Source organism: Gambusia affinis, linkage group LG04, assembly GCF_019740435.1.
Source record: "Gambusia affinis linkage group LG04, SWU_Gaff_1.0, whole genome shotgun sequence".
NCBI lineage: Eukaryota > Metazoa > Chordata > Actinopteri > Cyprinodontiformes > Poeciliidae > Gambusia > Gambusia affinis.
Window position 1 is genome coordinate 22922417 of NC_057871.1, and position 22775 is coordinate 22945191.

The window sequence follows — 22775 nt, forward strand, 5'->3', positions numbered from 1 at the left end:
TTCTAGCCAAGTTGGGTGTGTCTGCATTGACAATGTGTTCCTCACTATGTGGGCGTGAATATGGACAGGAACCTGGCTGGGATCGTGGACCAGCTATGAGTGCACAGGATTGATGGCTGATGCTCCGGTCATGTCCTTTTGCACGTGTACCATTGGGTGACTATCTTCCCGAAATTTCTTGATGCTTATTTGTGTGGTGGGTTCCAATGTCCAGTTGACGGTGTGCGCTCTTCCACCAGAAGGGAGCAAAAGGTCTGGACATTGAGGTTTGAGCATGAAATTATCAGCATGCATCTCTACTGTGTTCTCATTGTCGATTGGTTGCGATATTGTTGTTTGAGGAGAAATCAATGGGCTGATCAACAAATGCAGTCTGCTGCCAATCAAAGCTCTTGCGCGCACAATATCCGGCTTGGACCAGCGTTTATCACCCTTGAGGTGGTTCCAAAAAAACAGGGACGAACCTCGCAGGAAATGGAGACGAATGTAGCCAGGGCTGACTGGAGAAGAACTGGTTAAAGCCAGGCATGATGAGAGGGTTTAAAAGTTAGCTAATGCATCTGCACTTGGAAGCACTTGCGTAGGCACAATCACAGATCAGTTTCCTACTGGGAAGTCACCAATTAAAGGGGGGTATTATGAGAAATTGACTTTTTAACAGTTTTTTATGGTGATATAATGTCATTCCCTCATCAAAACTATACCTGTTGTGTTGCTTTGACTCATTCATGTGTGTTTGAGGAATCCTGGAATCTCCTGTGACAGACATTCTTAACGCTTGCTCCTGAAAGGTGCTGCCTGTTTACCCAAACCTCAGCCTTGAAGGCCAAGTCTCCAGCTGAGCTTCTGCCTCACAGAGCACCCTTCTGCCACCCCTTCCCCACTCAGTTCCTCCAGACTAGCGGCAGCAGCACTTAGCAAACACCAGGTGGAACCGCACATCTGCTGAGCTCGTTATACAAACTGAAATGCTTCTAAGAACAGTTGTAAATGCCGATGGAGAAGCATTGTTGGGATGTCATACTGAAGGCAGAGGGTCAGAATGGACAGGACATTGTTAAAGAGACAGAGGCCCAATTTCAAGCCATCAGATGATTTTAAAATCAAAATCGTCCGATTATGCTCACCAGCCAAATCTCAGTGTGTTTCCACTGCTTTTAGCTTATTTTATCACAGTAAATTCTGCTTTGTCCTACATTGTCACACCACTCACTCATCAACCTTCCAACACATATGAATAAAAGGAAAATGCCGTCAGCGAAAGATTGAACCATTGGATTATCAAACAGCGAGGCATGATTTATCACGTCTCCCCAGTGGTCTAGAGTCTCGTTACTGTTTGCTTTACACCACTGCTTTCAGCACTGTGTGTTGCACTAGATGATTTAAGGCTCGAATGCAGCTGTTCGGCCGTGGAAACCCGTTCTCCTCACTGGTCTTGGACTAATCTGAAGACCACATGAGGTTTTGAGGCCTGCAAATTTCAGAAAGTAGCTGACTCGAGCATATTATGCTTCTCATCATCAGCTGATCACGTTGAGGCTTAGTTGCAGTAGTTTCAAATCACTTCCACAAGTGACTGAAGTATGAAGTTGTGAAGACATTAAATGACTGTAGTTAATGCACAGCTGCTCCCCTAGTGGTGAGACGCTTGAAGTAAAAGACCTCCTGAGACCAAGCCCATTTTCTCAGAGCTCTTGAGGACAGGGAACTTCAGATTAATTATTTCAACAGCTGAGCATCCAAATAATTTCTCATCCATTGTTTTGGAAATACAGTGCGTCAATTATTATTTAATTATTGGTTATTAATTGTTGTGCAAGAGATTTATTCAAGACTTTGTGTTTGACTCGCCATGTCTGATATAGGACTACAACTAACGATTATTTTAGGAACCGATTATTCTTGTTTTGATGATTAATCGATTAATTGGACATAAAAACTGGCATATTCTGCAGATTTGTCACTGAACTACTTCAGTCTTTTTTTTATGCCATATTAGAAATACATTATACTACAAGATTAAATAAGTCAATGATTACTAAATTTGTTGCTGATTATATCTGTAATCGATTCATTACGTTTAATCTGATGTATCATTTCAGCTGTAGTCTGATCTGTCTTTTTTAGCTCATTAACATATTATGTCTCTGTTGCTGAGGCCATTTTTCTGTTCTGCATTCGTTCTGAGACAGTCGTTATAGTGTACGATCATTTTCTAAGCGGATGCTTTTTAAACTCTCCTGGACTATGTTAGCATTAGAAAAAGAAAACGTGTGAGTTGCTTTCCGGTTGTTTTCAGGTCACACATCTGTCTGCAAAAGTTTTCTCCACCTTTTGCTCCCCGGTGTTTCACAAACACTCGCTCTGCTGCGTACTGGCTTGACTTAAGGTGAACCCTGAACACCTCTCAGACTTTCATGGCAAAGCGCAGGCTTCTTTTCAGTTTACATTTGTGTCATCTAAAAGTACCACTTCTGTGTGTGCTCATTTGTGCGTGCGTGTGTGTGTGTGTGTGTGCGTGTCCACACGCAAGAGTCTTTCTCTATTCTTGTGTGTGTGCATGCAGCCATGTGTGCACAAATAATCCGTGCCACTGTTACAGTGAGACACAGCGCGATCCCGTTTCCTCAGGCCAGCTAGTCTGTGCTAAATCAAACCTGCCACCCAGAAATGCAGCTGCAGATGAGAGATCCCCAGACGACAAACTGACTGGAGCTGCTGTGTCATGGCTTTGCTATTCTTGACTCCGTATTTGGCTTTAGTGACTGTTTTAAGGTAAAGACAAGCAGATCCTTGTCTGGAGACTGAGCTCGGTAAATACTTTGCTATTGATAGTGAACAGCTTAAATATTAAGACTGAAATGAACTCTCCCATTAAAGAGTCAAAGCTAAATTCACAAAATGTATTTTGTTTAATTTCTTGAGCTTCTTGTTGAAAAAGCAACATTGTAGTTGGTGAAATTTTTTATTTATCTTCTTTGAATTTTGATTTTCATACAATCTGCATGAAGGAGTTGATGGTGAACCGCTGGGGGTCTCGTCACACACTTCTTTAGGTTTACAATAGCGATTCTACGAGTCAACATGTTTCTAAATTTCCCGTAAAAAAAAAAATCAAAGACTTCAGGGCTTACTATTCCCAACAACAGTAATGAATTTTCAAAATTTTTGACCATCTAAATCCCTGTGTTACAGTAGAAGTTTTTTTTTTTGGTTCTTTTTTTTTTTTTTTTTTTGCAAGCCAACAACCAAAATGTTCCCCCTCCGATCCCCAAAATATATACAAATAAATTTTTTTTCCAGATGAACGTTACTTGAGGTTGGGACGGTAAAATAAATTAGCAGAAACATTGATCCTACTGTTATTATTTGTGTATAGTTGTTTTATAATTAAGATCTTCTGATGTTTATCGTCTCAAAAAATATATTGTTAACCTCGGTTCTCGTCACAATGGCAAATTTTGCTGTGCAGCAAGTTGTCACATAATTTATGGCGATAAACAATAATAATGCTGTTTTGAGACCATTTTCAAGTAATATTATGGCACAATGGCACATTCTCAATGATTAATAAACTTTCAGTTCTAATAAACATTTTAACATTGGCACTGGAAGAAATTTTAAATATCCAAAATGTCTCCAGCCAAACTCAATCAATGGAAATTATTGAGTTTGTTTTATTTTATTTAATTTATTGTGCGATTAGTTGATTTATTGCTTATTGTGACAGGCCTAGTCGGATATAATAACATTTCTGAAACTTTTTAGCCCCTTTAATTCATAAAGGTCATAAAGGTCATAAAAGTCTCTCTGTCTTTTTATTAGAAAAAAATAAACATTTTACATTTTTTCCCATCGTGTGAATGCAAATAGAAACTTTGTCGGAAAGGATATTATTCACGACGCAGAAAACTGACTTGAATAAAGGTTTATTTTTTGTGCAAAAAGTACCAATTTACAGTAGATGGAATAATATAGCTTTACCAAGGGTGAAGCAAAATAAACAAGAAATTTTGTAGGGAGGAGGAAAAATGTAATGATCTTGTGCTCAAAAAGTCCAGTTTGAATTGGAGTTGGTGGCACAAAAAACGGCCAAAGAAACACACGTTTCCCTAATCAGCTTCAAAGACTGTGCAGTTTGCACCAGCAAAGCCAAAGTTATGCAAAGATAATAAAAGGGCAAAAAAGAAAAGACTCAGAAAGGTGAAAGCAGGAAGTGACCTTCACCTCTCAGCGTCGCCTGCACTGATGCGTTGACTTGTCAAACAAAGCGCTGGTTAGTGTCTGTTTTATTATAAAGATAAGGTGTGAAGGAAATAAAGCAAAGTGTCTGATGAGAGTCTTTGTGCCCTGATTACTTTGGCACACACACACACACACACACACACACACGTACTGTTTACACTGAAACTCATCCCTGGCAGGTGACCTGACAGCCAGTATAAGGTCGTTTCAATGCTGTTTTCTGCTGTTAATTCTGCGCCTGTGTTGATTTTGGTTTTTTAATGTTAGGTCTTCACCTAATGGATTTTTTTGCCGTCGCTTCAGTGGGTTTGTCTTTGCTTCAAGTCGTTGAAATTCGTTCAGGGAAGAATACAGGAGTTTCATGGTTGAACAACAAGAAAATGAATGTGTTTTTTTTTTGTTTTTTTTTTCTGGAGCACTTTTGTTGGTTTTATATTTGTAATTTTACCACAGAGTAAAATCACAAATATGTAGTTTCCTCAAAACGTATTTTTCCTGAAACCCGTCTTAATGTCTTGTGAATCCTTGTCCTGTGGGAACTCTGGGTTGCGTTCAGGTTTTAACCATCAGCCATCAAGAATCTGTCTGAGACGTGGTCCACTCTTATTTGGGTTGAAAGCCTCACCGTGACTCGCAGGCGTATTAAATGCCCAAGCCCGGCCCGACTCCAGGATGAAAGCAAGTAACTCGGGTCCGATTTCAGGTCCGGCTCGGGCGGCAAATCTAAAGCTCTGTAATCCACAAGACTTTCCCGGTTTGTGAAAATGTCTCCTCCTCTGATCTCCACATAGTTCTGATCCTCCAGTTGTTCTGAGCCTGGATCGGTCCAGTTAGCGACATAAAATGAATCCTTTAAAGAAATTACGTAACGTAGTCTGTCATGACTCAGAGACGGTTGGACTCGACTTAGACTTGTGCCTTTAAGACTTTAGACTCGACTTTGATGAACACTCGTGAACATCTCTTACCTCCCCACAAAAGAAGTGTTACTAGATCACAGCATAGCAAAAACCACTCAAGAGCTCCTTATGAAAAGTTTTAAAGACAAAGTCATGTGTCCACTTGAGCCCGTTTTTCTTAAATCTTTGTGGATTCCAGGAAATTTCTGATGAATTGAAATCAATGAACCCATATGTTGTTTTTGAAACGTATTCCTCAGCCAATAGGAAGCACTTTAACAGATCCTTTAAAGACCCAGGTTAGAGCTTTGTGGGACTCTCTCTTCATGAAGTTGGACCGGTTTACGACGGGCTATCATCAGCCGTTCAGCTCCGGTCGTTTTCCTCCGATAGCAACAGATCTGGGACTCCCAATGGACGTTCAGCAACTGTTTTCACTATCCTGAACGCTCCTCTCAGTTTCTCAACAGATTTTTTGTAACTACATCTGTCATCATCTGGATCTCTCACTCTGAGTAGATCTGTAGTGACCGTCAGCCAGTGTCTCCCACATGGACATCCAATCAACTCTGTGTTGTTTTTTTTTGGGTTTTTTTCCTCTCTCTCTCTCTTTTTTTCTTTTCATACATCCCACACACTTCGCTTGAGGTTTGTCATTTCTGTTGCTCAAGAATGTCATGAGTCAAGTTTGTTTGTATGTGTGTTTGCTGTTGATAAGCCCTGCCGTGCCCCGTCCTCGCCTGATTGCAGATGCATAGCACACCCTGACCGCCTGCACACATTTCTACTCCCACCTCCATGAGGACGCAAACTAACAGAACCGTTAAAACAATACAATGTATTCAACGGCAGAGTCCAGTTAGCTGTTTAGCACTTTGTCAGGTTGCAAAAACAAACTTCAGTGTGTTTTTTATTTTTCATTTACAGATTTTACAATGAATCGGCACAAAGAAGGTGAAAACTTTTCCTTTCCAAGTTAGCTGAAGCTCAGTCAGATTGGACGGCCGGTGTCTCTACATGCTCATTTTGAAAACTGTATTTAGCTCTGAGTTTTGATTTGATGTTTCCCAGCATAACTAATTTTGCCCTTTTCTGTCTTTGTTTCGTTCCCTTTTTGTTTTGTTTGATTCTTTCTTTCTCTTTCTGAACAATTTCACTTTCAACAAAACGAATAAGAGAGAAAAAAAAACATGGACGTTTCCCACAAAATATTCTGTGTAAAATAAAGCAACGTGCTCAACACATATACACAGTAGTATTTGTAAAAAAAACAAAAAAAAAACACGTGTGTTTGCTTCTCAACACTTCTGCACCGCTTGCTGTCGATTCATGCACAAGTCCCATTGAAACGCGTTGAAGTTTACGGCTGGGAAGTGATCAAATGTGAAACGGCACCAGAGGTTTGAGTTCACAAACAAACCTTCAAAGGCCTGTTTGGAAGTCCAGGACACTCAAAACATTCATGTTTGCACAATCTGCTCACGCACTTTTCTGTTGTTGTTGCAGAAAAAGTTCTATTTTTAGAAAGCGTTAAGCTTCATAATTGTGTCCAAACATATTATCCACCTGCCTCACGTGTCTTCAGTCATTTAGTTAACCGTTACATAATGGGTGCTCTGGTTCTAATGGCCTTAATGATTACCACGTCACTCTGCGTAATGGGTCGGACTGGTACATGATTTCTAACTGGCTCCTACAGCCGAGGTGTGTCGCTAACGCTTATCCGACTTCATAGCGACCTTTGACGATGTGGGAACTTGTGTGAAGTCGATTTTATGTGAATGCTTTGGTAAAAAAAAAAAAATCCCATCTAAGACGTTTGGTTGTTGTTTCAGGTTAAAGAACGAGATGTTTATTTAGGGTTATTGACACACAAGTCTATTAGAGTTCTTAAAATGATGAACTTGGTAAAATACCAGGACAGTTTAAATAAAGATTTAGCAGTTTGTACCGGTAAACTGGAACTGGGGCGTCGTCAGGTCTTTCAGCTTTACAAAACGTAAAACCAAAACAAAACACAAATGCTTCACCACACATTAAATCAACCTTTTTTTTTCCACCCACTGAGAAAAAAGGAAACCAAAAGTTCAAATTGGATTTCTTAAATACAATTTAAGAAATTGCATTTAATCCCATCATAATGGGATTTCAGAATCCCATTATGAGGCGAGTTTTTCACACAGAGAGCCGAGTACGATCAGGCGTTGCTGCTGTCTGCTGCAGGACGCTCTGGGCTTTTACACTTTACTGATATTCTAAAAAAATAAACTCCTCATGGAAAGAGGTTGCTTTTCATGTTGAAGACTTTGACTTGATTTTCCTAAAATGTCTCTCTGGGGACAACAGCTGATCTTTTAAGGCTCCTGTTCGGTTACTAACAAGCCAACTGACACACTGTGCAGTTAAAACATCATTTCCATTTGATCTTAGGTGGATTAATTTAGACTTTTGCATACAAACTTTCAATTCACTCCAATTTTTTGGGTTATTTTCTTTGTGTGTGTTTGTAATTTACCAGCAATTAAAGAAATGATCACTGTATCCATTGACCTCTGTGTATATGATGGTGTGTTTTGGCTCGTGTTTTCTCTGGAAAGCCGCTGTGTTAAGTGGTTGTCCTGAATAATAGATACAATCTGTGACCTCAAGCCTGTTAAGAGCTTCTTTACCCTTCCCTCTGCTGAGTTTTATATCCATAACACAGCGGAGGCATTCAGTCTGCGCTGGGATGTGTGTGGGAGACATTTGAGATCATAACCCAGGTGTGTAAGAACTTCACAAATACAAATAGGTGACCAACAGAGACGTCTTTAACAAAATGAACTAATTTAAACGCCTGACTGGCACCCGAACTTGTCATCGTTGTTCTTTTTGCTGATGAGATGAAAGTTGATGACTCTACAATCCAACTCGGGCTGCACAATGTTTGACTTTTTCACAAGGCGTGCAAGAAGGAAGCATTAGAAAGGCATAAAAAGCCAAGCTGAGGTTGAAGTTTACTGAAGTTTGTTAGGCAGATATACAAAGACCAGAACTAGTGCGGTGTTGTTCTTTGGACAGGTGAGCCTAAAAGTAAATCCTTTTGACACCAGAGGAGAAGAGCTGTTTGGCACTTGTTGCCTTCACTTAAGGCAACAAGTTAAGTTAAGGAGTCTCATTCACAATTTGCCACAAGCCATGTAGACTCATATCAACCCTGTGGGTACTCTGGTCAAATGAGGGCAAAAAATAGCGAAATGATTGCGACACTTTTCAGATTTAGATTTGTAAGCAATCTAAATCTGAAGGCAAGCTTGTGTTTGCCTTTCACATTGAAACACGCACCGTTTTGTGTTGGTATGACCCAATAAGGTCCGTGAAGTTAAAGTTAAGGTTGCAGCCGGAAACATGGGGAAACAGTCCGAGAGGCGGGAATACTTTTGCGGGGATCTGTAACAAACAGTTTTCTGCAATTTCACAATCTGATTGCAAAGACACAAGATGGTTAGAAATTTGGAAAACAATGAGAGCGAAACAGCAAGTTGTCGTTTTTGGTTAGGCATACACAATACATGAAGTTTTTTATGTTGAAATGTTAAATGAAGAGATAATTGACTGGCCTGTTAGAAAACATTCAAATGGATTCTAATTTCACTGCCATTTATTTCGGCCTGTGTTCGGTTTCACGGTCGACACATGATCCATCAGACCGCACCAGGTTGTTGCTTGAATCAAATTTCTTATCTGAATTGGATGCAATGTCTTCCAATTCACAAATCTCTCTCTCTCTCTCTAGAGAGAGAGAGAGAGGGATTTGTGTTACACCAGGAGGGAAGAAAAAAGAGAGGGAGAGAGAGAGAGAGAAGTGGTTGAAAGATGGAGCATATTTTCTGGTCGTGACCTTTTTCCAAGGATTTCCCACAGCCTAACTTTAGGCACTGAGTGTGTGGACTTCAAATCCTTGCTAGACTGCAGACTGACTCACCCAAAGCAGCAAACGTCAAACTTACATAAGATTCTATGTTTTTCATTAAGAAAAAAAAAAAAAGTCTTTCAAACCCTTAATGAGCCTAACGATCTACCTCTAAAATCAACGGGTTATCGACTCCTCCGCTGACGGGCTGCGACCTCCCCGAGAGAAACCCGGAGAATCCGTGAGCACCGACTCCAGAACGTCCTCTTTAACAGCTGCGTGTCTGTGTAAGCATCGAGTATGACGCAGTGGCAGTCGGAGAGTGCGTCACTGCTCCAGTCAGCTCGCTGCACACCACAGAAACACTTGTACGACCTACTGAGGACACAGATTGGTGATTGCTCAACAAGAGGGAGGGGGATTCGGAAAGCCGTATCGTTGACGTCTCTGTCTGATCAAATCATAAATACCTCTATACCCTCAGAGTGATGCCATAAAAGTCTCACGTTTGACCCAAGAAGCCATGCTCAGTCATCCACCAGGCTCCCCGGAGATGTATCATTAAATCCCTTTTGTAAATAAATAAATAAGCCAAAGAAGATGTGGGAGGGGGGCAGTGGGAGCAAGTAAGGAAGTCCCTTGGCGGAGATGATGGCAGAAAGGAGGGATTGATGTAGACATGGGGAGGGTATTTGAAGGAGGACCGTGTGAGAGCTTCGTCCCCGGGTTCCATCAGCGTGTCCAAATATGGAGGCTTCTGCTATTGTTGAGCCGCGTTCTCAAGACCCACCAGCGACCAGGGAGAAAACGGGAGAGGAAGGGAGCTGGTGTGTGGGTGTACCGAGGAGAAAAAAAAAGAAAGAAAGAAGAGCGTGAGCTGTGGGAGAGAGATTTAAATGAGACGGCTGGAAAGGACAGAAGTTGACAAATTACCTGATGGCGACTCGAAGCGAGAGAGCTCTGTTGAAATGTGAGGCTTTGTAAAACAAAGTGGAGAAAATCTGAACAGATGGAAGTCTGCTGAAAGGGGAAGAAAAAGACAAGTTTAAGTCTACCTCTTTTCTCTTTCAGTTGTTTACTTTCTGACTTTTGCAAGTGCAGAACGAGACGACTGCAGTGTCGGTCGCATGTATTTCCACGTGGCAGAAAGTATCCCGCAATATAAAAGTGTCAGTGACAAAGCACCGGCTTGGTTACTGTTGACAAAGTTTATCCTCCATTCATGTTCACATGCAAGTACACATTCATTTGTGTGGGACCAGAAGGGGAGGCGGCCATCTTTGGGTCACTGGGGATGGGTTTGATCATGTGGTTGTAAGCTGCCACAAGGTCAAAGGGTATTTGTCAGGAAGTGCGGAGTTGCGGCTGGGATGACCCTCTGGGGATAATCTAAAATGTCAGATTTTAGCTGAAAGCGTTCGCTCTTCCGGCGGCGCTTTGGACTGATTTGAGATTTTTTTTGTTTGTTTGTTGTTGGTTTTTTGAGCTGTGTATTACGTCAACAACCCCAAACACTGGTTTCCTGGAGTTTCTGAATATAATTTGGAGAATTAAAGAAAGAAAGAAAGAAAAGCAAAAGTTAAGAGTGTGTCCGTGGAGAAGCGTTACTCTGCTGCGTTTGTGTCCAGTTAGTGGATGGTCTTCGAGTGCGCGTGTGGAATGTGACGACTCAGCTGCACTTCCTTTTCGTTCCCCCTTGTTTTCTTCACCAGCAGACGGTCGGATTTGTTTGAGTACACACCTTTTCAGATTCCCCCCAGTGCATGTGAGTGCGTGTTCACGTAGAGTTCGTTTGTTTCTAAGCGGGAATCCCATCTTCCTGGGTTGGTCGTCAAACCCCAGATCGCTGTGAACGAGTCAGAAAGTATTCCCAGAGAAAGTGGGACCATCCCCGTTTTAATCGGAGGATTTGTCATTAGCTGATGCTAACACGTGATTGACCGTCTCCCATGAGAACTATTTGCCACCGAACAGATTCTTTGCTTTATTGTGCTACCTGGTAAAATCAGTTTTCAGCTGGTTTCATGTTTTGAGAGGAAAACGTTATCCTCACCGACTGTCACCCACCCCAGCATAACAAAAACCATTGGACACTGTTTATTTTCCTGATTTTAAATGATAAAAGAATTGACACCACGTATTAGTCAGCTTCCAATTAGCTTCCAATTAGCCTCCACAGCCATAAATGAGTTTGTTAGCTAGAGCTCACTCAGAGTTCTGGATGCACGTGCATTAAATATGATTTCCCTGAAACCAATGCAATTATTCTCATACACACAGATATCAGCTTTGCTCTCCAACACATGTGCGATACAGTAACTACCGTCCAACAAACTGAGAGCATCTTTGGTGCACTTTGCTGTGGGGGAAAAGGCCGATATTTCCACTGCCTGCTCCCTCAAGCTGTTAAATGACCTCAGATGTCAAGGTTTGTTTTCCAAATTTATGGCTGATAAAGTAAGACAGGCTGAAGTGGACAAAGATGAAGAATGTGGGTTATGAAAGGCACGCTGGAAATCCAAGACTTCTGCTCTCTTGCTCCATGTCTGGAGCTTTCTGCCTCTTTCCACTATCTCGTCTTTGTGTTTGGAGCATGTCAGCCTTTGTTGCCCGTTTTGCAGCCTGAATGCTGTAGTTTAATCTGTTTAGATGGATGAAATATGGCAAACTTCAAGTGAGGCCATGTTTGACTCTTATCAGGGCTCTTTCTCCGTTAAAGGCCACTTCTCATTTTGGATAGAAAATACACGACTGACATGTTTCTGTCACGTGTTAGGAATTTAAAGAACTCGTCCGTTGGAGAACACACCACAGGTCATAGAAAAAAACACCTGTTAGAGTCATTAACAATAATTGTAGAATGGATGAGGCAGTGTTTGTGTTGGGGCGTTCTTGGTGTTTTGTGACCTCAGAGCACAAAACGTTTGGGTAGAAATAGTTAGAAGGTTTCAGAAATGATTGAGGCTGTGCGCATCTTTAAGCAGCGGCAAAGACATGGCTCCTTTTTGGCTCTACTGTCATCATTTAGTTGAGTTCTATCCAGATCCAGTCTTCAGTCTCATTCAAACAGGAACAGTTCATTAGTCACAATCTTTTCAGTTTTGTTTTTTTTCTCCTGGAATGGTAACCAAATGAAATCGACCATTGGTCTGCAATCCTCTGGAGCTGCTAAAGTTGTTCCTGTTGCTTGTGAAACTTATTGACCAGACTTTTTTCCTTCCACTCAACATTCTATTAATATGTTTTGTAAAAGCATTTCTCTGCAATGACTACACGAATGCATTTAGTGAAAAATCTTTTCAATTAGGTTTTAATTCATTCAGATGCCACCTTTGTTTGTGGTGATAAAAAGGTAAGTCCTCACACATTCCTCTTTTAGGTCACTGTAAAAAAAATTTAATGGTTTTACTGTAGTTGTCAGCAACAGCTCAGGTCAAAGCGAGGAGGAGACGGTCCTGTTAATGTTCGTGGAGAGAAGCTAATGGAGGGCATGAGAGCGAACCCTTTTGTGAGAGAGTAGACGATCCTGGAAGTTATTAGCCATGCACTCTCTAATGATTTATTCATTTCTGCAGACAGAAAGTCTACTGTTCATTAGAGTTGTTGATTGGCCAGTTGTTTCTACTTTCAGCGCAGTTTATAGTGGACTGCAATTATTTTTGCATCAGCCCATGCAAGTTCTTGTAACAGGGTCAGGTCGATATGTTTTCAAGCGGGTTCCTGTGTCGAAAGAACTCCAGCAGTCCTTTGGCGTTTCACGTGCAAGGCTGAGATCTAGGAGGTGAACATTAGGGCCGATGCGGCTGTGCGTTTTGTGTCCCATGTTTATTGAAGAGGCTACTCTGTTATTACTCAAGATTCAGATGGTATTTACTCACTGGATGGTGAAGGAATGAAAAATATGTTATGCGTGTGTGTTTTAATTCGCTAAAAATGTTGCAGATATTCTGTAGTACACAAACTAACACATGAAGGCGCCCAGCTAGCGTCAGACTGACGCACAAAGGTTTTACATGCACACAGGTGGGGTGGTCGTCGGTCGCAGCTAAAGAGCCTCTAACATTGCTGCCTTTTTTTAAAAAAAATCTGGTCCTGTTTAAAATAAAAACTTATCAGGGGAATCTTATCTTTGAGAATGCCTCTCAAAGAAAAGATCCTTCCTTATCTTGACTGAAAAATATTTAACATTTTCCTAAGCTAGTTTTAGCTAGTAGCATAAAGCTGCCTAGAAAACGTTTGACGCTGCTACTTCTATTAGCACAGAGAAGAGCGACACAAACTCTGCAGTCGGATGTTTAGTGAATTTCAAACACCAGTCTGGGCTATCAACGAATTTTGTTTCAAAAAAAGTTGCTAGTATGGAGAGAAAGCTGCGGTTCATGAAGGTCTTTAAAAGTTTTGACTTTGAGTCGGTGAAAGATGTAGAAACCCTGATCACGAATGCCTGTTCCTGGTACTTATTCTCCCTTCGCAAATCCCATCTCAGTGGAAAACAATGAATGAAGAAGCAGTTGGAGATGGGTTGCCCTCTCATATTTCTGGTCAAGGTTGCAGTGCAGACTCCCGGTGCACCTGCGGTTGTCTTGAGCTGTCAGGGACAGACCTGTTAGCCGAGGCTAGCTAGCCGGGTTACTGTGTGTTTGGACAGGCTGATATCAGCTGGCTAACAGCCACCTCTCTAATCCCCTGTTTGTGTATTTCCTTGTTGGCTCTACACTAGTGTGAACAGGCCAGAGCCCTGGGCTGATATGCAAACATCGTTGGTGAAACAGCCAGTGTTGCATTACTGTCTGCTTGTCAGCATGCGTATGCATCACTGATGGAAGTGGAGCCCCTTTTGGAAGAATGTAATGTAAATGAACAGGAATTTCGTTGATGTTTTGGGGGGTTTCTTTTGCGTTGATGTCTTGGAGAGGTTTTCAGATTATTTTAAAATACTGTAAATGCAGACGGAGAATTATTGTTTCTGTATATTTTTCTTATTTTTTGGTTTAGATCATTTACACAAACGGTGTTTGGAGTGGATAGTGTCCCTTAGACTTACTGTGTTCAGCTGTGATTTTACGCAATTTTTGTATTATTAATTACTCTGTTTTGTGTTCTTTAAACTGTGTTACTGATGTTTTGCCCAGTTCTACTTTGCTAAAAGATCTGCTATAGGACAAACAAAGCAATGGGTTAGAGACAGAAGTTAAATTTTAACATGTAAAACCAGAATAAATTACAAACCAATGTTGGATGCATAATAAAACCAAGTTGATCATATCTTTTAGCATAATAAAAAGTAATGTTTAAGCTATATGTTCTGCTACAGCTTAAAGCATCTAGAAGGGTTTGATGCAATGATGGGTTGATCATTACATGTACCATTACATTTTCAAGCATCTGGTAAGTCTAGTCTTCCCAATGAAGGGAGTTGATGGCATCACAAAGACTCCTGGGAGATTCAGAGGGAAAAAACACAGAATCTGGACATTGTGAAATGAGAGTTAAATGGACATCTGGACATCTGGAATGTGTTAATGAAGGACTGGTTCATGACAGACAAAGGTACTTTCCCAAATCTTGTTATTCTGCTCGTTCAGTCTTACTGTTGATGAAATTGGAAAGTACTGAAATTGTACTTCGAAATGTTCTCGAACCGGATGCTGGAGCTTTGATCAATGCTATCGGAACAAATCTTATGTTTTTTAAAATTTTTATCATTATGGTTATCTGTTGTTTGCACTCTGTACTATTTGGTAACAAAATGATGTAGGTGTTAAAGGCGACTTTGGGAACCTCCAATGGTCAATGGTCAGATTCAAAGATTGAAGCCTAATCTTTTTTTCCACTGAGTGTAAATCATTGATCATTATGAGTCTGTAAAGCAACAGCAGTGAGCTGGAGCCAGTAGAGTGTGTCTACTTCACGTCTTGCACAGAGAGGGTAATAAAAGTACACTTGTGCGAGTTATCTATTGACGCAGCTTTTTAGTACATTTAAAATAGACTTTCATCTCTCGCCTCTCCTTGGCTCATAGTAACAAATTAATTTGGTGAGCTTGCAAACCAGAAACTTTTGATATTTTCTGAAGGATTTTCATTGTTACATTTTCTCAAAACAAAGAGGAAAACGGCATCAGGTTCAGCTGCTCCTGGGTCTGGGACACAAAACATAACCCCATTAAGAATTATATTAAATGTATTATTTTTCAAAAAAGATTTATCTTTCTTTTTTCATTTTGTTGTCGTTGTTTATGCAAAACCGCGTATTGCACCAGATTCGCCAGCTAAGAGCCTAAGCAATGCTTTCTGGGGTTGATCATGAATTGCTTGTGTTGGGACCAGAGGCAACGTCACACTGTGTGAGAGAGAGAACAGCTGATGTTACACAACTCTACAGATAACCAGGATTTGACTATTCGATCAAAATAAAGACAAAAAGAAAGGTAATATTTATCATTAATGCTGGCATTATCCCAGCATTTACGATGAATAGTTTGAGTTTAGCATGATTTGCAAGTTAGCATTTATAAAACCGTCTTTGCTGGTGTTGCTTAAAAGGTCAGTAAAGCCTTATCTGTGAGATTTCAGCACGTTCCATTGCTGACCAAATTGGATATTTAAAAAGGATAAAACTGAGCAACTTTGCTGTGACATGCTCACATCTAACTACCATTTTAGGTTTAACTGAAGTATAAATTTACAGCCAACATGTCTATTGACGAAAGTTTTCTTTTGTAGAAACTAGATATACTTTTTTTTTTGCTTCCTCTGTTGTTATTTAAGCACCTTAATGATACTAATCTCCTGGTCACACTATTGTCTTTTCTTATTATTTGCTGTTGTAAGACATGAGACCACAGGAAAATGATGCTCCTAGATTGCATTTAGCCAGAAAAACCACACAACTCTGACTCAACAAATATCACAGCAGTGATGCAAAAATATTGCGTAGCCTCACTCTATGCTATGTGAATAGTTCACTCATCTGGGGAGACTTTATGCCTGTATTGTTCATCCTGTCATCCTGTATTACTTTATTAATTTAGATAATTGGCTGACCTTTCTAACAAATTCACAGAACATTGGAATTGCAGTCATAAATGGTCAGGTAATGCTTTGATATGAAAAAAGAATATGGCGATTTCACTGAAAAGTAATGTACCTAGTTTTAGCGCAGAGGAACTCTGTGAATTTGATCTCAATACACACACATTGGGCTGAGCAGGAAGTACATTAGCTCCACGCATGCTTCACAGGAGTCGATGTGAAAAAAATTCACTGTAATTGCTTCAACTTAAGACTCTCAAAGTTAGATATCAAGCAGTTTGACAGCAACTTAAAAGCATCCATCGCCGAACCTTCTTCTACAGGTGACAACTCCCGAATGTATGGTGCGTCCAGTGATTAAATCATAAAGTCGATGAAGTTAACTTTGCTTTATGCGTTTTACATAAAGATTAACTGTTTTTCCAAAATTTTTCTGCGCCATTAAATGTCTGATCAGTAGAAAATTGTGTGTATTGACATTTAGACTTGGTAACTTTGCAGCATCCCCATCTCTATTTGCCTTTTCTTGCACTATTATTTTCATGTGCCACTTTCTCACTGTTAGCGTGCTGCAGATTTTTCCATCTTTCTGTCAGAGTAAACGACAGAGAGATGACAAAGTAATTATGGACTCCTAAATAGAGAATATTTTATGTCTTGTCTTTTTGCCAGGAATGAAAACATACCTGATCTCAGGAAGGAAGCCAGGTCATGATGTGCAGTGTGGCTGCTCTCAGGTGGGGCTGCCTGGTGGGGAGTTCCTGGGGGTCAACGTGCCCTCCTGCCCTCAGCCTCGTACACCGGACCTTATCCACGGAGCAGCACAGGCTGCCGAGTCCCTTCTGCCTCACAAACCATCGGACAGAACTGTGGTGAGAATGTACTTCAAGAAACACTTTATTTATGGCTTATTGATTTTTGTCCCATTAAACTGGTCACATTAAGGAAATCCCCGTTTGAATAGCTGTGAAATAAGATGGTACGTAGCATCCAACCATCTAGAGTTGGATGATACGTACCATCCAACCATCAAACTCTAGATGGTTGGATGCTACGTATCATCTAAATATAGATGGTTGGATGCTACGTATCATCTAAATATAGATGGTTGGATGCTACGTACCATCTAAATCTAGATGGTTGGATGCTACGTATCATCCAACTCTAGATGGTTGGATGCTATGTACCATCCAACCTTTTTACCTCTGTCCCAAATGTGATTCGTCTTTCATTTTGTTTCTGTATGTGGTCGTATTTATTTCTGAGACTTAATTATAAGCAACATAATGACAGACTTCAGGAAAATCCTTCTCCTTTTTTGACCTGGACCACACAGGTGCAAAATGTGGTTCATGGGCCTGAAATAGCACCTGAGCTGTCGCCTCATTGGCTCAAATTAATACTTTAAGCTAAATATATTAAGTATTTTTAAAAAATTTCATGAGAATGGGGAATAAAAAGCTAAATTTAGCATGTCGGTCATCAACATTTTTGTACCGAAGTCATCTTCTGCGTGTTAAGCCGGTTGCTGACAGACCTAGGATGCAAAGATGCAAAGGCTAATTTTACTTGATTGGTTTGAGAAGCTGCAGCTAAAACACTGAATCTGGCAAAAGGCATAAATAACATTCTGAGAATAGTAGCGTCCTCTTTCTTTGTCATTGCCATATGTTTCCTCAGAACAATTAATGTGGATAGTAGATATTGTTCCTTTGCAGAGAAGAGTCAGGACAATGTGAGATAAATAAAATAAAAAAGCCCATGGGGCAACATTGTTCCTGTGGTTTTAAGGACAGTTTCTCTGAATATTTGCCAGTCATTTTAAACTGAGATGGGTTGATGTACCTTCATTTTATAGATTTAAATGTTCCCAACAAAATGTCCGTTTTGCACATTGACGAGACGGGCAACAGCAGCAATGACTAAATTTACTTTCATTGATTAATTTAAAAAAAGATATTGTAAATAGTTTTGGCCATTTACCGAAAAGATGTTAAAAATAATATTAAAATAATACTTCCATTTTCTTATCATTGAGTAGAAATATAAACAGCTGCTTATGGGTGACACTCTGCAGATCATATTGAAGAATCACTGTTCACAGAGACTTATGTCTGCCTGAAATGCAAACTATGCCTCGGCAGACTGAGTGTTTCAGTGGCATTCAAGGAATGAATTCATGACACTCGGAGTTTAAAAGCCTCCAAATATTTTTACTCCATGCAGTTTTTTAGCAATTCGTACTACAAACTTGAGGCTGGTGTGAGATTTCCATCTCATATCTAGAATATTGCTGTATTCTAGACAAAACTAGAGGAAATTTAAGTAACTCCACTGCTTTCTCTGACATATCATTATGAGGATTTTAAATTGTACAAACAATATGACAGTGAGAATTTGTAAACTTTAGCTATGTCCTACTTTACCTATAACCCAACCATGCATATAGATTCTATGAACGTTTTTACTTTTGATGAACAAATGTATATCTAAACAGTTGACTGGATCTTTCTTGTAAGCGAGGAAAAAGTATGTAGAAGTTTTCTTCCAGGCGTCTGACTGGCTGTAGACAGCAACTACGGGGGAAGGGAGACTACCATGCTACTACTTGATTTATAAGCCTTCGTTCAGCCAGCTGATAGGCAGTGTACAACAGCATGTGGGGAAGGGGAAGTTCTGCAGTGTGTGAAAACTGCTGCACTTTCTCCAAATCTCTTTAACCACCCATTACCTCCCGCTTATCCAAGGTTGGGTCGCAGGGGTAGCAGCCTCAGTAGAGAGGTCCAGACTTCCCTCTCCCCAGCCACTCGAACCAACTCTTCTGGGGCATCCTCAGGTGTTCCCAGGGCCCGCTTCACTGTAGATTCAGCACCAATCCGCCTATCGAGCTCCCACTCCCATCTCCCCTCAAAACCCACGATACTTAAACTCCTCCAGTTGGGGTGGGACCTTGTCCCCGACCCGGAAAAGGCACTCTACCCTTTTCTGCCTCAAGAAAAGGGTAGAGTGCCTCCTCAGTTTTGGAGGCACTGATCCACATCCTGGCTGCTGTGTACTTGGCTCTGAAAGCCTGATGAAGACCGTAGGACCACACATCATCTGCAAAGAGTAGAGACCTAATCCTAAAGTCACTAAATCAGGTCCCCTCTACACCTTCTTTTCTGTCCATCAAAGTTATGAACATAATTGGTGACAAAGGGCCACCATGGTGGAGTTCAACTGTCACTGGAAACTTGGCCCAACTTACTTATGCCAATGCCGACCAAGCTCTGACAGCAGTCATGCAGGGATCTACACTGCCTATCAGTCTGTCTGTCTGTAGCAGACAGACTGGGTGCAATAACAAAGTATTTTTAATGTACGATGCAGCCCCAAGCGACACCTCAAACTTTGGGCCAGAAAAGGAAGAAGAATATGTCCTTGAACAAATCTGCCTAAAAATCAGTAAGGAAAGTGTGCTGCAATTCTTGACGGAAGCAAAACATATTAGACCCTTTTTGTTCCTGCGACATTTGAAGACATGTGGTAGTCCAAGTCTGACACAATGATTGTCTCTTAGGACAAAACCCTTGACAACCATGATTTCCACTAATCTGTACATAAAAATCAGTGTTGTGCTTCTGGAGCTCGAGGAAATGTTGTAATTTGTGAAACCCCACTCCCACTTCCTCCCCCCAGCCTCCCTGTGTTTTCCATGGCACCGTGTGCTCGTCCATGGCAGAGCAGGGCGATGATGTGGCCGTTGTGAACGGCTGCCAGGAGGAACACAAGGCCAGCGGTGCCAAGGTACGGCCCACGTTAACGCCGCACTTATCACCTACTTCTACTTCTCAGAGCATTTCCCACTTAACCTCCTCGACACGCAGACCCTCCCGCTGTTTTATCGCCTTTTTGTCTCCTCTCAAAAGTTCCTGCCAGGCCACAGCCTGAAAGCTGTCAACGGTCTCCTGAGCCCCCCGCTGGAGGACGCCGCCGCCGCCACCGCCGCGCGTGTCAGCCAGAGCTCCTTGTGCGACATCCTCCAGGACAAAGAGAAGAAGACCAGCACCAGCACGGGGACCGGCACAAGCCTCGGCATGGCGGCGGCGGTGGCGGCGGCAGGCACGGGCATGGATCACTCTGCCCTCATCCAGCTGCGTGCCAAGAACTTCAAACGGAAAAGCGACGCCCACTTCGTGGACGTTATCAGGGAGGACAGGTGAGGAGGCCAGTTAAAGGTTGACTTTATGAGCCGATAGCACAGCGGAGAGTCATAAAGCAATCTGTTTTTACAACGAGGGTTCTCGTAAACTTGTCTGCTCGTAGTAAACCTTTGAACTGAAGAATTGCATTGAAATAAAGATACATACTGTGCCTTGCATAGGTATTCATACCCCTTCAATTTTATTTGTTTTTTTTACATTTTGTCAACCCCAACAGCATCCCCGCAGAATGATGCTGCCACCACCATGCTATTGAAATGAAAGATATGTCAGGGATCACAGTGTTGCCTAGCTGGCTATTTTAGTCACAGAAGTTGGTTTCCGTTTTGGATTTACACTGAGATTCTTTTTACCAATTAATAAACATTTAGGTAATTTGTCATATTTTATTTTACTTTGGCGTATCTTTATGCGTTTCTTTTCCCTTTTACTTTTAAATGTAGTTTTGTTTAGATGAATACAATCCCAATAACATACATGGAGATATGTGGTTGTAACCTGATGAAGCATTAAGTGGTTCAATGGTGGGAACTTACTGTTGACTTATTTCAGAAAAGTTGATATTTCTTCTGAATTGTTCCAGTGAATAAGCTGCACTTTGCCTCTGGGGTGGTTCAAACAAGAAAGATTATCCACCTGAATTTGTTTTTATTTGTTGTACAGTTGGGTGATATGAACAGATGGTCATTTAAAATAAAGAGGTACTTACCTGACTCAGATTTAGTTCTTTATTTGACTCCTTTGCAGTCTGATGAAGGACTATTTTTTCAAGCCGCCCATCAACAAGATCAGTTTGAACTTTCTGGAGAGACCTCTGGAGAAGGCGTATCGCAGCAGCTACAAAGAAGAGGTACGCAGACTTCCACACACAGATAGAGGATTTCTTTTTTTTCTTTTTTTCAGCTCTTGCTGCTTTATCTCACATGAACATGTTTTTCTTTCCTTTTTCTCTTCCACAAGTTCAGGTTTTCTTTTTAAGATAACTGAATGATTAATGGACAGGAAAAAAAAAACTTTCTTTGTAACACGTCATGACTCCATGCCACAGTGAAGACTCTTACTATAAAGACCAGTTCCAGATGTCCTCTGTTGACCCTGGAGACTTTCAGCCCCCTGCTGTTCAATAAGTGTTACTACAGCCTTAAAAAAAAAAGATCACGTTGCTTCAGTTTCAGCGTCTCTTCGTTACAATTAACTTTTGTGTAGTGTAACGAACTACACAAAACTTGTATTTCGTTATTATCCATTATCCATTGGTAATGGATAATGGATAATATCAATTATCCATTGATAAATTCCAGCACTTTGCGCCAATATACATCTCATATCTTCTAGTATTATACAACCCTGGGTGAAACCTGAAGTTAACAATGATAAGTTTAACTTATCAATGTTTTGCTTATAAAAAACAAACTCTTTCATATAATTTAATATTTCACTTGCTTTCAGCTTTAATCAAACTTTAGTTTGTTTATGTAGAAAGTCTGGATCTGCAGCCCCCCCTAAAAACCTCGATCTCAGTTCGACTGAAGTGAACTCTGGAGCGAATGTGAACTCCAAACACTCCGTTTGTGAAAATGTCTCTAGTGCTAGCGGGAGAGATGAGTCTTGTTTTTTTTTTTACCAAAGACAAAAGAGAAATCCCACAACCGCTAAAATCTGATGCTACTCAGTTTTTGTTTACACCTTGTGAAGGAGGAAGTTGTGCTTAGTGACTTCTTCAGGCGTTTCATTGAGTGGTTGCTGGTTCAGCGCCGCCGCAGGTGGGGGCTGGGAAACAAGTTTTTTTTGAAGAGCTCTGATCGCTTTACGCAGTGCGGTGTGAAAGGGAACCGCTCCCAACCGAACCGAGTCTACAGGACTATCTGTTGAGAAAATCTTTTTAAGTGTGACGACGTTTTTTCTCACGCGGTGGTGAAACGCCTCCTTGGCTTCATCTCAGGAGAAGATCGAATCAATTTCAATCGTCTCTTCTGTCCAGGTGAAGAACCAGGTTCCGGTGCAGACGTTTGCCAGCCCCACTTTCAGTTCCTTCCTGGACGTTCTCCTCAGCTGCTTCGTCTTCCTGGCGTTGACCGTGGCCTGCTTCCTTCCGTCTCTGGTCGACCCGGCCACGGCGGGGCCCCCGGCGCTCGCGGCCCTGATCCTGGCTCCTCTGGCTGGGTTGTTAGAGACGGCCTCGCTGGTGTTCTCCGTACGGTGAGGCTGCTCTAAACAGATCAACCGCGTCACGGTTTGACATCAGGAATTATTTGAGGATAAACTAAAAAAATGTGTTTTACACTGAACATAACAACAGTCCCTGTTTTAAAGCATTTTGCATCGCAGATGATGAAGGTATGTAGAAAAACCTTAAAGTAAAATCATCTTTCATGTCAGTAGCCTTAATATCAAACTGGTAAAAGTATGAAATCCATTCTATATTTTCTGTACATTCATTCTGTTACAAAATAAAAGGAGCTAAATCAGTTTCTTAATATACTGTATAATACAGACTGTA

The 22775-nt window shown here is 41.2% G+C and overlaps 1 protein-coding gene across 1 annotated transcript in view; it reads left to right on the forward strand.

Annotated features, from left to right (window-relative positions):
• Positions 1–22775, forward strand: part of adcy9 (adenylate cyclase 9) — a 40393-nt gene that overhangs the window by 11902 nt on the left and 5716 nt on the right. The window contains exons 2-6 of the mRNA XM_044113770.1: positions 16746–16945; positions 19752–19859; positions 19982–20271; positions 21023–21125; positions 22257–22474. Of these exons, the coding sequence (XP_043969705.1) occupies positions 16746–16945; positions 19752–19859; positions 19982–20271; positions 21023–21125; positions 22257–22474 (919 nt within the window). The remainder of the gene's footprint in view (positions 1–16745; positions 16946–19751; positions 19860–19981; positions 20272–21022; positions 21126–22256; positions 22475–22775) is intronic.